General features: G+C 44.6%; 2 protein-coding genes across 2 annotated transcripts in view; both read right to left on the reverse strand.

The window, feature by feature from the left end:
* Positions 1 to 3,347: 3,347 nt before the first annotated feature.
* Positions 3,348 to 6,441, reverse strand: LOC148098085 (uncharacterized; the record flags this gene model as incomplete). Its single annotated transcript, XM_087830004.1, is given in 5 exon segments — positions 3,348 to 5,375; positions 5,463 to 5,660; positions 5,736 to 5,981; positions 6,061 to 6,273; positions 6,276 to 6,441. Coding segments are annotated over 5 exon segments (873 nt in total), but the record flags the coding sequence as incomplete, so codon positions are not given.
* LOC102798291 (GTP binding protein 8 (putative)) overlaps positions 3,348 to 13,436 on the reverse strand; it is a 30,090-nt gene continuing 20,001 nt past the window's right edge. The window contains exons 7-11 of the mRNA XM_087853125.1: positions 7,756 to 7,791; positions 6,061 to 6,311; positions 5,736 to 5,981; positions 5,463 to 5,660; positions 3,348 to 5,375 (exon numbers count right to left, since the gene is read on the reverse strand). Coding sequence (XP_087709251.1) covers positions 7,786 to 7,791 — 6 coding nt within the window. The 3' untranslated portion in view covers positions 3,348 to 5,375; positions 5,463 to 5,660; positions 5,736 to 5,981; positions 6,061 to 6,311; positions 7,756 to 7,785. The remainder of the gene's footprint in view (positions 5,376 to 5,462; positions 5,661 to 5,735; positions 5,982 to 6,060; positions 6,312 to 7,755; positions 7,792 to 13,436) is intronic.

Here is a 13,436-nt window from a genome sequence, read left to right on the forward strand (position 1 = left end):
TTCGGCCTAATCTATCCCCATCCCACACTCTTACCCTAACCCTAACCATAGCCACATGACTAATGCCCTATCTCTAGTCCCATCCCCAGCCTAAGCCCTGACCTTAACCCCAACCCCAATGCTGACCCCCTTGTACAGGAACCCCAATTCCATCCCCAGTTGCGGATGATGATACCCCAAGAGAGGGAAAATGGAAACCCAAGAGAGGGAAAATTATAGATGGGCCACAAAGACAAAGAAATAAAGCCAAAGTAAAGACAAATATAGGCCAGAAAACAGGGACTGTCAAAGGAAAGTTAATGGAGGGGAGAAGAGTAAGGAGGGACTTTAAGGCAAAAGGAAGGGATGCAGGAAAAAGCAAAAGGAAGAAGGCAAAGAAAAGGTAGGAAAGGAGAGAAGGAAAGAAGGGAAGCAAAGAATTAAGTAAAAGGAAGCAGCAAGAAAAAAGAAAAAGGAAAAACCAGAAAAACAAAAAGAGAAAAACACGAAAAAAGGAAAAAAAAGCAAAGTGACGTGCATTCGGGACTTTCAGCTGCTGTAGGGAGGAGCCACAGCACATATAAAAGGAGGGGCAGAGAAGAGTCTCTTCATTTTAATTTGGCCAGTGACGCATGTGCACAGCCTGAAGAAGGCACATTCCAGCCGAAACGTAGCTACAGCCATGCGTCAGCACTAAAAAGTGTTTTTGTTTGTTGTTTTAGTTTGTTATTTTAGTTTGTTATTTTTGGGGGGGATTTCTTTCGATATTTTTTTCATTTACATATTGATTTACTGGCCTGAAAATTCAAACCTAAAAATTGGAATAGCATAAATTTACAACCTCAAAATTGGATAATTTATGGATAAAAACAGATTAAAAGCCTAAAAATTGGTATTAAAAACGACACAGAGACTAAATTCATTGAGCAAAGACAAATTTTATTAAAAAACAGTTGGAAACCTAAAAAAACAGGACAAATTAAACACAAATTCGATAAAATTAAACATAATTTGGTACTTACCTGAACCTGAAAAAGAAAAGGACGGTACTTACCTCAATTCGGACCTGGGGATTGCCGGATACGGTAGATGGGGTGGCGACAACGTGACGGGCCTCAGGAAGGGTCATGGTGCGGAGCGTGCACCCACTCCTGCCCTCCTCGTGCAGGGAGGAGTTTCAATTCCACTAACCTAACCCATCCAACATGAAGCCAAATTACTGACCAAATTTACATCTTATCTTTAAAGAGGAATTGCCCAACTTCTGTCTAACCTTGTTTTATAGATGTCCTATTAAGTATTTTTTTTAAATTGGACCCGAACCACAAGCACAAGTGTATGACAAAGCTGAAATATATTTTTATTTGTTATCTATTATTTATTTATCATCTGAATCTGAAGAGATCTGCTGAACTTGCATTGTTTCATGTTAAACTGAATAAGAAAAAAAAATCAAAGCACAGATACCTGAGAGTCAAATCGCAGAGCAGGCCATTTCTCTAAGAAGTTCTTTACCACTGGGTTGTCTTGAACAATTTCATGGCGACGAAGTGCGAAGGTAGTCTGCATCAGTTTTTCAATCATTACATTATTGGGCTCAGTCTTCTCAACCTCATTTTTTATCTGGACTCTCCTCCAGACTGACCTGATCTTCTCCTCTTGGAAAGTTTGGGAGGTAGTTCACCTCAGCTCTTCTGGCTCTTTTTATGTTTGAGTGGGGATGCTCTCCTTCAGGGTTGTTAACACTCCTCCTGCCAGCGTTGACAGACACCTCCACACATCCAGCTCTGGCTAGCTTGGTGCGATAATTTCCCATCTTGAATTTTAAACTGGTCTTCCAACCATAACTTCCATCCTACTTCCTGGCTCTTTAATAATAATAATGGATTGGATTTTTATAGCACTTTTCAAGGCACCCAAAGTGCTTTACACACCCAGTCATCCACCCATTCACTCTCACATTAACACACTGGTGGAGGCAGCTACAGTTGTAGCCACAGCTGCCCTGGGGCAGACTGACAGAGGCGAGGCTGCCATATCGCACCATCGGCCCCTCTGGCCAGCACCAGTAGGTGGTAGACATGGATGAGTGGTAACAAGAGCTTCTGCTGCCAAACAGTTAGCCCAACATGCATGTCTGTGGGCTTCAGAGTTCTTCACTTCTCATCTGCAATGATTTCATGCTTTTTCTTTGAATCTTTCTTAAAAGTAATTCGGAGTAGTTAGGAGGGTTGTTTCTCCCCTCCATTTATTCTCTTTTCTTTTTTAAACCACAATAAACACAAATCTGATTAAGAAAAAATAATATATATATTTTTTAATATTAAGACATTTACTAATTGCAGCTTGATTAATAGCAACAACAAAAGTCATTATTGACAATTTAATCATATATAACTAACAATAATACATTTTATTTAAAAGTGCCTTTCAAGACACACAAGGACACTTAACAATAGAGTAAAACACATAGTAGAACGATGACAAAATGAAGAATATAAAACAAGTTCAAATAAACAAACATTAAGTTCACAGTGAATATGCAGATTTGAACAGATGGGTTTTGAGCTGAGATTTAAACTGGGGGAGAGAACCAATGTTTCTTATATCTGGGGGTAGAGAGTTCAACAGCAGCTAAAATCTCTGCTTCCCATAGTGGTGAGGGGGAAGGAAGGCACAGAAAGCTGGATGGAAAGAAGATGTTTGATATGAGCGGGCAGAAAAGTGCTTAACAGGTCAGAAAGGAGGAGCGAGGATATGAAGGGCCTTGAAGGTGAGCAGAGAAAGCTTGTACAATATCCGGAATTTCACTGGGAGCCAGTGAAATTCCTGAAGGATAAGGGTGATGTGCTGGAAGGAGGGGGTTCTGTAATAATGTGGGGGGCTGAGTTTTGAACTAGTTGAAGCCATGGTGGGATTTTTGGAGGAGACCATGTAAGAGAGAATTGCTATAGTAAATGAAATGGGTAATGAGACTATGAACAAGAATGGACACAGACTTGCTGGAAAAAAAATAGGACTTAATCTGTTAATGTTGTGTAGATGGAAATACGAGATGTGATTGGAGCCAGGCTAGGGGTGTGTCGGAGACGTAAAGAGACGAAAGTCTGTTTAGAAGGATGGAGTGAGAGCCTTGGTTTTGCCATTTAGGAGGACAGAGGCATAATTTAAAGGAGATCTGAAGCGTAAACCCAGACTTCAGCTTCACGGGCTCAGTGTGTTGAGTCTGCAGTGTTCAGTAAAAGTAAGAAAAAGAACAAAAAAACAAACTCAAAGAGGATGTGTCGCTCTTTTAACCACAGCCAGACCACAATAAGCACACGGACTTTCCATCTAACTGATGAGTGGAAAAACACTGTGAGTGCCTCTTTATTGAAAAAACAAAACTTTATTTATTAGATGAATATAAGCATAAATATAGCATATACATATATATGTACAGTGTTGGGAAGGTTACTTTTAAAATGTATTCCACTGCAGATTACAGAATTCATGCCCCAAATGTATTTTGTAACGTATTCAGTTAAGTTACTCAATGAGAGTAACGTATTCTGAAGACTTTGGATTACTTAATATACTGTCATGCTTTTTACAACTACATGAACGTACTACTGCTGTGTGATTTATTAGTATTACTGAAGGCTACTCGCCAACGCACTAACATTGTTAGCTGCCGTTTGCTGAGGTTAGTTCATGGACTGCTTTCAGAACTGCACATGATTATTTGCAGCTAACAGGTTGTTAATCCTATCCATCAAGTCTAACAGTCTGCAGTCTATGAACTAACCTCTGCAACACTGTCGCCAAAGTGCTCGCTCATAGGAGGTTATCTGATTGTTGTGGTTTTCTCTCTTTTCTCTGTATTATTGTACAGAGAACATTCATTGTACTTACAATATAAAGCACCTAAAGGCAACCTTTGTTGTAATTTGGTGCTGCATTAATCAAACTGAATTGAAAACGTAATTGTTTTTATGCAAATAAAGAGCACTGAATATAAATCCTAAAGAAAAGAGAGGTCCCAACGGTTAAGTATTCATAATAATAATAATAATAATAATAATAAGTAACAATAATACAATGTGCCTTTCAAGACACCAAAGGACACTGCACAATAGGATAAAACACATAATAGAACAATGACACAATGAAGAACAATAAAATAAAAGCACAAGATAAAATGAACAAACAGTGGATTCACAGTGAATATGCAGATTCGAACAGACGGATTCTGAGCTGAGATTTAAACTGGGGGAGAGAACCAATGTTTCTTATATCTGGGGGGTAAAGAGTTCCACAGCCTGGGAGCAGAGCAGCTGAAAGCTCTGCTTCCCATGGTGGTGAGGCGGAAAAAAGGCAGGTCAGATGCTTAACAGGTCAGAAAGATAAGGAGGAGCAAGGTTATGAATGGCCTTGAAGATGAGCAGAAGAAGTTTGTACACCATCCGGAGTTTCACTGGGAGCCAGTGAAATTCCTGGAGAAATGGGGGTGATGTGCTGGTAGGAGGAATTTTGAACCAGTTGAAGCTTCTGGAGGGATTTTTGGAGGAGACCATGTAAGAGAGAATTACTATAGTAAATGAAGGAGGAAGGAAGAGAACGAGTCTATGGACTAGAATGGACGTAGACTGGGTGGAAAGAGAAGGACGTAATCTGTTAATGTTGTGTAGATGGAAATAGGCAGAAAGGGTGAGATTACTGATGTGAGATTTATAGGAAAGTGAACTGTCTAGGATGACACCAAGGCTCTTAACCTGAGGAAAAGGGAAAACTGTGGAGTTATCAATGGTGAGTGAGAAATGATTCGCCTTCAATAGGTTGGATTTGTGCCAATAAGGAGGATTTCAGTTTTATCCTCATTGAGCTTTAGAAAATTAGAGCTGAACCAGGATTTTATTTTAGATAAGCATTCTGTAAGAGAAGAAGGTGGGAGGGAGGGAACAGGCCTGCAGGATGTCATCAGCAAAACAGTGAAAGTGAAGATCAAATTTGCGGAAAATGGTACACAAAAGGAGGATGTAAATTATGAAGAGAAGAGGGCCGAAGACTGAAACTTGGGCACACCAGAAGTGAGCACAATATTCATCAATTAAACACTAAAAACATAAAAAGAAGAAAACAAAACTCTCTGTATTCGGTGATTCACATATTGATCCTAAGAATGTATTTAAGAAATTTTACGAGTGAAAAGCAACAAAAACAACTGCTATTAATGTTTTTAAAAGGATTTATGGAAAAAGCCTGACGTTAAGACCTAACAGGGGAAGATCAGGAAGCAGACATGTCTTTGTACAAAGAGTCTATGTTGACTTTTCTAAGCTGCATCTCACACTTGATGCTCAGTGGTCAGTCAAACAAGTCGTCAGGCAACTTCTGTCCAGTGCAGGTAGGTGGTGCTGTTACCAAAGAAACAAGGAGCGCCTGTTAAATAAGGTAATCCCAGATCGAGCTTTAAAAATATTCGAGGGGAATCAAAGTGTTACCTTTGGCTCTGCGTCGACATAAAGACACCATGAGGACAGTGGCAATGAAGTACGGACAGAACACCAGCAGGAGGAAAGGCAGTCTGAACTCAAGCTGGAGGGAGGGGGCATCAGGGTGTGGAGCTGATCCAGGGGTGAGGGATGTAAATGTGGGTGGTGGGGGTGTAGATGTAGGCAGGACTGTGGTTATTGGATTACCTGTAGAGAGAATCCCACCTGTTCAGGTGAATATGTGGATGAAATCAGAGGTGAAATCAGAGTGAAGCTCCTCACCTGTGACAGTGATCCAGCTGGATGGAGACTCTCCATGACCGCTGATGTCACACTTGTAGAGGCCTTCATCAGACCTGGAAACATGCTGGATGGTCATGTGACCTGTAGGCTGCTTCCTGATGAGGGAGCCATCTTTATAGAAAGCAGCTGGGAGGTTGGAAGGAGTGGTCTTTGTTTTTCAGAGCAGAGTGACGTCATCTCCCTCCATCACAGGGAGGACAGGACTCTGCAGGATCACTGATCCACCTCAACACAGAGACAAACTACAGCATTTCATCCATTTACACACAGCTTCATCAACACTAACTCCACACACTCAGCTTACCAGTGACTGTCAGGTTAACCATGTTACTGATGGGACCCTCTCTGGACTCACACCAGTAAACTCCACTGTCCCATGGGAGCGTCATGCTGATCTTACAGGAAGAATTGGACCATCTTCCCCACGTTTCTCCACAGTGACTCTGTCCTTCAAGTGTGCTTCTCCTCAGAGTCCATCCAGCAGAGTTTTCGGCCCCCTCACAGCTCAAAGACAAACGAAGAACTGAGAGCTGTTTGGGTTCACAGTCAGACGAACTGAATGAAACAGGGAAAAAATACTTGGATATGAGAAACTGTCAACCTGAGCACTGATCACAAAGGTCAAGCAAGTTTCCACCGTAAATGTTAAATTTTTAAAAATATGTAAGTCATCCAGTTTTGGCAATCACACTGATCCAGGTACAGACTTTTAAGGTTTATCAAATCTGGATTAGCAGGACTTTAATTAGGATTACTGGCAGTTCCTAAATTCATTCAAAATAAATAATCTTTAATTACCTGTGTTGGGTTTAAAACTAAGAGGTATTTCATTAGCAAGGCATTAATTTTTTTTTACACACAGCCATGTTTACCTCGTATACACAGTGACACAGAATCCCCTGTAGGACCACAAAAGCCACAAATAGGAGAGAAAAAGTTGCCTGCTGCTGTTAGCTAGAAGAGCTAGCAAAAATAACAAATGCTTCCAATACGAAGCACCAATCTTTCCACGCTTTTGTCTTTATGCCTTTACTCCACTGGCTGTAAACATTAAGACCATATGAACAGATTCTTATCTCAACTCTAATCTACTTGTGAGCATCCTTGAATGACTTAATTCATAATATATTTTTAAATGAATGTTTTGACTTTACCAAACAGTTAACAGTTTGTCTTTATAATTCTAATGAATAAAAACCTCTTAATATAAAGAAAATATTGCATACAGTTAATCATTAAAAACCTAAATGTGTACTACAAAATAAATATACTTCTTCTGCTATATTTATTTAATGGTACTGACAAGTGGAGGTGAGATTTTTAATTGTTCTAAAAGCACATATAAGATGTCTCTGCTCCAGTTTTAGTGATTGAAATTTCAGGATTTTCTTTGGATGTCACTTAGCACTAACTGGCTAGCATTAGCCAATAGCTTAGCATTGACCTCTCACCCAAGTACGGTCACTTCTAAGTACGATGTTCCAGATTGAAGCTAAAACTAAAGCTTTAAACAGTTCACTAATCATTAACATACTGTTGTTCCATTTGACTTCAGCCATCTTTTATATACAGTTTATAGTCCCAGACTGCACAGATGAACAAGCTCTGGTCACCTGCTGATGAATTTTCTGCTCTCATGCTCCGATCACTGTCTGTTTGTCTCTGTAACAGCGTCACTTCCTCCTTTTCTGCTTTCATTATCAATGAGGCCACCAACGGGAGCTCTTGTTAAAACCATCTCCTCCCTTTGTAGCTGTTTGTTTCCTTTTATTTTATTTTATTTTATTTTTTGTACCAGCATCTCTTGGTACAACACAAGTTTGACCTTTTTCATGTTTTATACCATCATGTTGCCCTGTGAAACATCAGGGTGAAGCAGATTGTATGAAATGAGAGTTTAAACATGTCATCAATGAGTAATAATAATCAAAACTTTTCCTTAAATCAACACCTGAATGTTTAAATTAAGTTTTTACTAACAAAGACGAAGCTCACTGACCTTGGTTTGTCATGTAGATCAGCAGTGAGGTCAAGACTGAAGACAAATGACACTTGGGTTAGTTTTTAATTTGAGAGGTTTAACGAAGTGATCAGAGGGCAAAGTGGGGAAAAAAAACACTGAAGAAAAGTCAGCAAAGGAAGGAGAAAAAGTGCTGAAAACAAGGAATTGATTCAAACTTGGAGAAAATTTAAATACAATTTCAACGTTTGTATTTATTTCGGCCCTAGCAGGACATAACAGTATTAAAATGTATTAAAATGAAAAACATGCAAACTTCCTGTAAGAGTATCATTACGACCTTTCTGAGTAAGTCTCACAAATTAATCGTAACAAAGCCAAACATCCCTAAAAGCATACTTCGGAGAAATGTTTTTGTTCCCTTTTGCACGTATCTTTAACTAAACTTTGTAGAAATTATTTGGCAGAATAATGAATGAGAAATCCATAGAAGTTGAATAATAGTATAATAATTCTGTTTTCTTTTTATGGCTAAAACAGACTTTTCTGCATCATCCATCCATCCATCCATCTTCATCCGCTTTATCCGGGGCCGGGTCGCGGGGGCAGCAGCCTAAGCAAAGAGGCCCAAACCTCCCTCTCCCCAGCCACCTCCTCCAGCTCATCCGGGGGAACACCAAGGCGTTCCCAGGCCAGCCGAGAGATATAATCTCTCCAGCGTGTCCTGGGTCTGCCCCGGGGCCTCCTCCCGGTGGGACATGCCTGGAACACCTCACCCAGGAGGCGCCCAGGGGGCATCCTTACCAGATGCCCAAACCACCTCAGCTGGCTCCTTTCGATGTGGAGCAGCAGCGGCTCTACTCTGAGCCCCTCCCGGATAGCCGAACTTCTCACCCTATCTCTAAGGGAGATGCCAGCCACCCTTCGGAGAAAGCTCATTTCCGCCGCTTGTATCCGCGATCTCGTCCTTTCGGTCACTACCCACAGCTCGTGGCCATAGGTGAGGGTAGGGACGTAGATCGACCGGTAAATTGAGAGCTTTGCTTTTACACTCAGCTCCCTCTTCACCACGACGGACCGGTGCAGCGTCTGCATTACTGCAGCTGCAGCCCCAGTCCGTCTGTCGATCTCCGGCTCCCTTCTCCCATCACTCGCGAACAAGACCCCGAGATACTTGAACTCCTCCACTTGGGGCAGGACCTCATCCCCGACCCGGAGTGGGCACTCCACCCTTTTCCGGCTGAGACCATGGCCTCAGATTTGGAGGTGCTGATCCTCATTCCCGCTGCTTCACACTCGGCTGCGAACCGCTCCAGTGTGAGCTGGAGGCCCTCACCCGATGAAGCCAACAGAACCACATCATCCGCAAAGATCAGAGATGAGATCCTGAGGCCACCAAAGCGAAAGCCCTCCGCCACTTGGCTGCGCCTAGAAATCCTGTCCATAAAAATTATGAACAGAACCGGTGACAAAGGGCAGCCCTGGCGGAGCCCATCACCCACCGGGAACGAGTCCAACTTATTGCCGGCAATGCGAACCAAGCTCTTGCAACGGTTGTATAGGGATCGAATGGCCCATAGCAATGGGCCAGACACCCCATACTCCCGCAACACCTCCCACAGGACACCCCGAGGGACACGGTCGAATGCCTTCTCCAAGTCCACAAAACACATGTAGACTGGTTGGGCAAACTCCCATGCACCCTCAAGTATCCTCGAGAGGATGAAGAGCTGGTCCAGTGTTCCGCGACCAGGACGAAAACCGCATTGTTCCTCCTGCATCAGAGGTTCGACTAGCGGACGAACTCTCCTTTCCAGCACCCTGGCATAGACTTTCCCGGGGAGGCTGAGGAGTGTGATCCCCCTGTAGTTGGAACACACCCTCCGGTCCCCCTTCTTAAAGATGGGGACCACCACCCCGGTCTACCAATCCACGGGTACTGCCCCTGATCTCCACGCAACATTGCAGAGGCGTGTCAGCCAGGACAGCCCTACAACGTCCAGAGCCTTCAGGAACTCGGGGCGGACCTCATCAACACCAGGGGCTCTGCCACCAAGGAGTTGTTTAACTGCCTCAGTGACCTCGCCTCCAGAAATTGGCGGGTCATTCCCCTCATCCCCAGACTCTGCTTCCTCCTTGGAAGACGCGTCAGTGGGATTGAGGAGGTCCTCGAAGTATTCCTTCCACCGCCTGACAATTTTCTCAGTCGACGTCAGCAGCGCTCCGCCAGCACTATACACAGTGCAGGTAGAGCACCGCTTTCCCCTCCTGAGACGCCTGACGGTTTGCCAGAACCTCTTCGAGGCAGTCCGAAAGTCTTTTTCCATGGCCTCTCCGAACTCCTCCCACACCCGAGTTTTTGCTTCAGCCACTGCCCGAGCCGCATTCCGCTTGGCCTGTCGATACCTGTCGGCTGCCTCCGGAGTCCCACAGGCTAACCAAGCCCGATAGGACTCCTTCTTCAGCCTGGTGGCTCCCTTCACCTCTGGTGTCCACCATTTGGTTCGGGGATTACCACCACGGCAGGCACCAACCACCTTGCGGCCGCAGCTCAATGCAGCAGCTTCGGCAATGGAGGCGCTGAACATGGTCCATTCGGACTCGATGTCCCCCGCCTCCCTCGGAATGCTGTTGAAGCTCTGCCGGAGGTGTGCGTTGAAGATCTCGCGGACTGGGGCCTCTGCTAGTCGTTCCCAGCACACCCTCACTACGCGTTTAGGTGCACCAGGTCTGTCCAGCGTCCTCCCCCGCCACCTGATCCAACTCACCACCAGGTGGTGATCAGTTGACAGCTCAGCCCCTCTCTTTACCCGAGTGTCCAGAACATATGGTCGCAGGTCTGGTGATACGATTACAAAATCGATCATCGACCTACGGCCTAGAGCGTCCTGGTGCCACGTGCACTTATGGACACTCTTATGTTCGAACAAGGTGTTCGTTATGGCCAAACTGTGATTAGCACAGAAGTCCAATAACAAAGCACCGCTCGGGTTCAGATCAGGGAGGCCGTTCCTCCCAATCACGCCCCTCCAGGTCTCGCTGTCGTTACCCACGTGAGCATTGAAGTCTCCCAGCAGGACAACAGAGTCTCCAGGTGGAGCACCTTCCAGCACCCCCCCCAGGGACTCTAAGAAGGCTGGGTACTCTGAACTGCCACTCGGCGCATAAGCGCAGATGACAGTCAGGACCCGTTCCCCGACCCTAAGGCGCAGGGAACAAACCCTCTCGTCCACCAGGAAAAACCCCAACGTACCGGCAGCAAGCCGAGGGGATATTAGAATACCCACCCCAGCCCGCCGCCTCTCACCAGGGGCAACTCCAGACTGAGACAGAGTCCAGACCCTCTCCAGGAGACTGGTTCCAGAGCCCAAGCCGTGCGTAGAGGTGAGCCCGACTATATCTAGCCGGTACCTCTCAACCTCACGCACTAACTCAGGCTCCTTCCCCACCAGAGAGGTGACATTCCATGTCCCTATTGCCAGTCTTGGCAGCCGGGGGTCAGTCCGCCAGGGCCTCCGCTCCTGGCCGCCACCCGGCACACAATGCACCCGACCCCTATGGCGCCTCCTGCGGGTGGTGGGCCTGCGGGAGGATGGGCCCATGTCTCCTCTTCGGGCTGTGCCCGGCCGGGCCCCATGGACTAAGGCCCGGCCACCAGACGCTCGCCCTCGGGCACCCTCCCCGGGCCTGGCTCCAGGGCGGGGCCCCGGTAACCCTATCCCGGGCAGGGTAAACTGTTCCCTCGGTGTTTTTTTCATAGGGGTCTTCTGAATCGCTCTTTGTCTGGTCCCTCACCCAGGACCAATTTGCCATGGGAGACCCTACCAGGGGGCAAAAGCCCCCAGACAACATAGCCCCTGGGATCCCTGGGACACACAAACCCCTCCACCACGATAAGGTTGCGATTCACGGAGCATCATTTCACATGGAAAGTGTTTCAGCCCTTCAAATTGAAAAAAGTATGAAAAGATTTTTTTTTATTGTGAAATACTTGCAGAAAGTCTGAAATATGAAAAAAATGTTAAACTGTGAAACATCAGGAATATAAATAGTTTCATTCTTTACACCATAAAAATGAAGGTTTATTGACATCTAGTGGTTCAAAACAAGAACTGTAGTGAACATGTGTGAGCACTGTCAATCAATTTAATCGAAAAGGTATTTTCTTAAATTAGTAATTAATATTAGAAATCATTTTCTGTGACATGAAGCAGGTAGGATAGGCTGAGACTCTGCACCTGTTTCATATATCACAGTAAAGCCTGTGATATTGTAAAGTGAGGGTTCATTATGTTGATCTGAATCTCTCTGAACCAGGGGTAGGGAACTCCAGGCCTCGGGGGCCGGTGTCCTGCAGGTTTTAGATGTGTCCTTGATCCATCACAGCTGTTTTAAATGGCTAAATTACCTCCTCAACATGTCTTGAAGTTCTCCAGAGGCCTGGTAACAAACTAATGTGATTCAGGTGTGGTGACCCAGGGTGAGATCTAAAACCTGCAGGACACCAGCTCTTGAGGACTAACATTCCCTACCCCTGCTCTGAACTAGTAGAAACAGCAAGATGGAGACAAATAATTTTCTTAGAAGCACCTTTACTCTCAGGACACTTCAACTACAACACTTCCTTTGTCAGCCCCCATGTAACTTCACTAACCAATCAGTAGCCAGGAAATCCTAGACTTAGGTAAATGCAGGAAAACAAACTAGGTAGATTTGACACATAGTTATTACTATGTGTAATAACCAGATACTTGATCAGGAGTTGAGGGGACAGCCTCTGATTGGTCTATCACCCCATGGCCATAGGTGGGAGCCGTTACAGTCTCAGGTTAAGGAAAGGGTTCAAAGAAGAATGGGAAAGGCGATGTTACTGATTGAGAGGTGCTGGATGACAAACCTTAGGGTACCAAAGAGGTTACGGGGCTGTGGCCCTGAACATTCCAGCTCCTCTTAGCTGTGGATTCTAATGTTTTGAAAGGCAAAGCACCTGATAATGCAGTCAACTGATGAAGCTGGGACTGTAGAGATATTTCACCTGCAGGTGATTTGGTCCCAACTTTGGGGAAAGGTTCATTGTAAGGCCTGAGAAGATTATAGTGAATAATTTGAGACTTTGGCAATTGATCAAGGAGGCAACAAATTTTGCATGTGACACCAGGAGTTTCTTTATCGGATCAAAGGCTCTCCAATATCTCAAATGGGGCCCTTCCAATGTAGTGCAAGTTTCATTTAGCTGTTGTGAGGTCATTTGACCACACAAGGTCATCAGGAACGTAAGGAGTGTGTTTGATACACCTATCATACTGTTGTTTCTGCTGGTTGTGGGCACAGTCTTCTGTTCCATGCAGCAGTACTGAAGGCAAACTGAAGCCTCTCAGTTAACATAATCAGCAGGACAACCTGAACCAAATATTTCAGCTGCCACTTTTTGAGAAGTCCATTGGAAGTTGCATTTTGTTCAGTGAGTGCATGTAGGGGGACACTGTGATGCACAAAGATTTTGCAATAACATGAACAGGGCCCCATAAATGCCTTTGCTTCTGTTGCTGTTCGTGGGATAAGCAAGTCTTAAAGAGTGAGAAAAAATACAAACTACTAGAGTATAAGAAAATGTTTGTCAAACATAAGCAATAAGAAAACCTCCATTAATAGAATGAAGCACACCGCTGTTATAGTGTGGGTTTACACTGCGTTTAGAGTTATTTTAAGCTGTTCCAGAG

Source organism: Neolamprologus brichardi, chromosome 16 (assembly GCF_056152115.1).
Source record: "Neolamprologus brichardi isolate AB-2024 chromosome 16, ASM5615211v1, whole genome shotgun sequence".
Classification (NCBI taxonomy): domain Eukaryota; kingdom Metazoa; phylum Chordata; class Actinopteri; order Cichliformes; family Cichlidae; genus Neolamprologus; species Neolamprologus brichardi.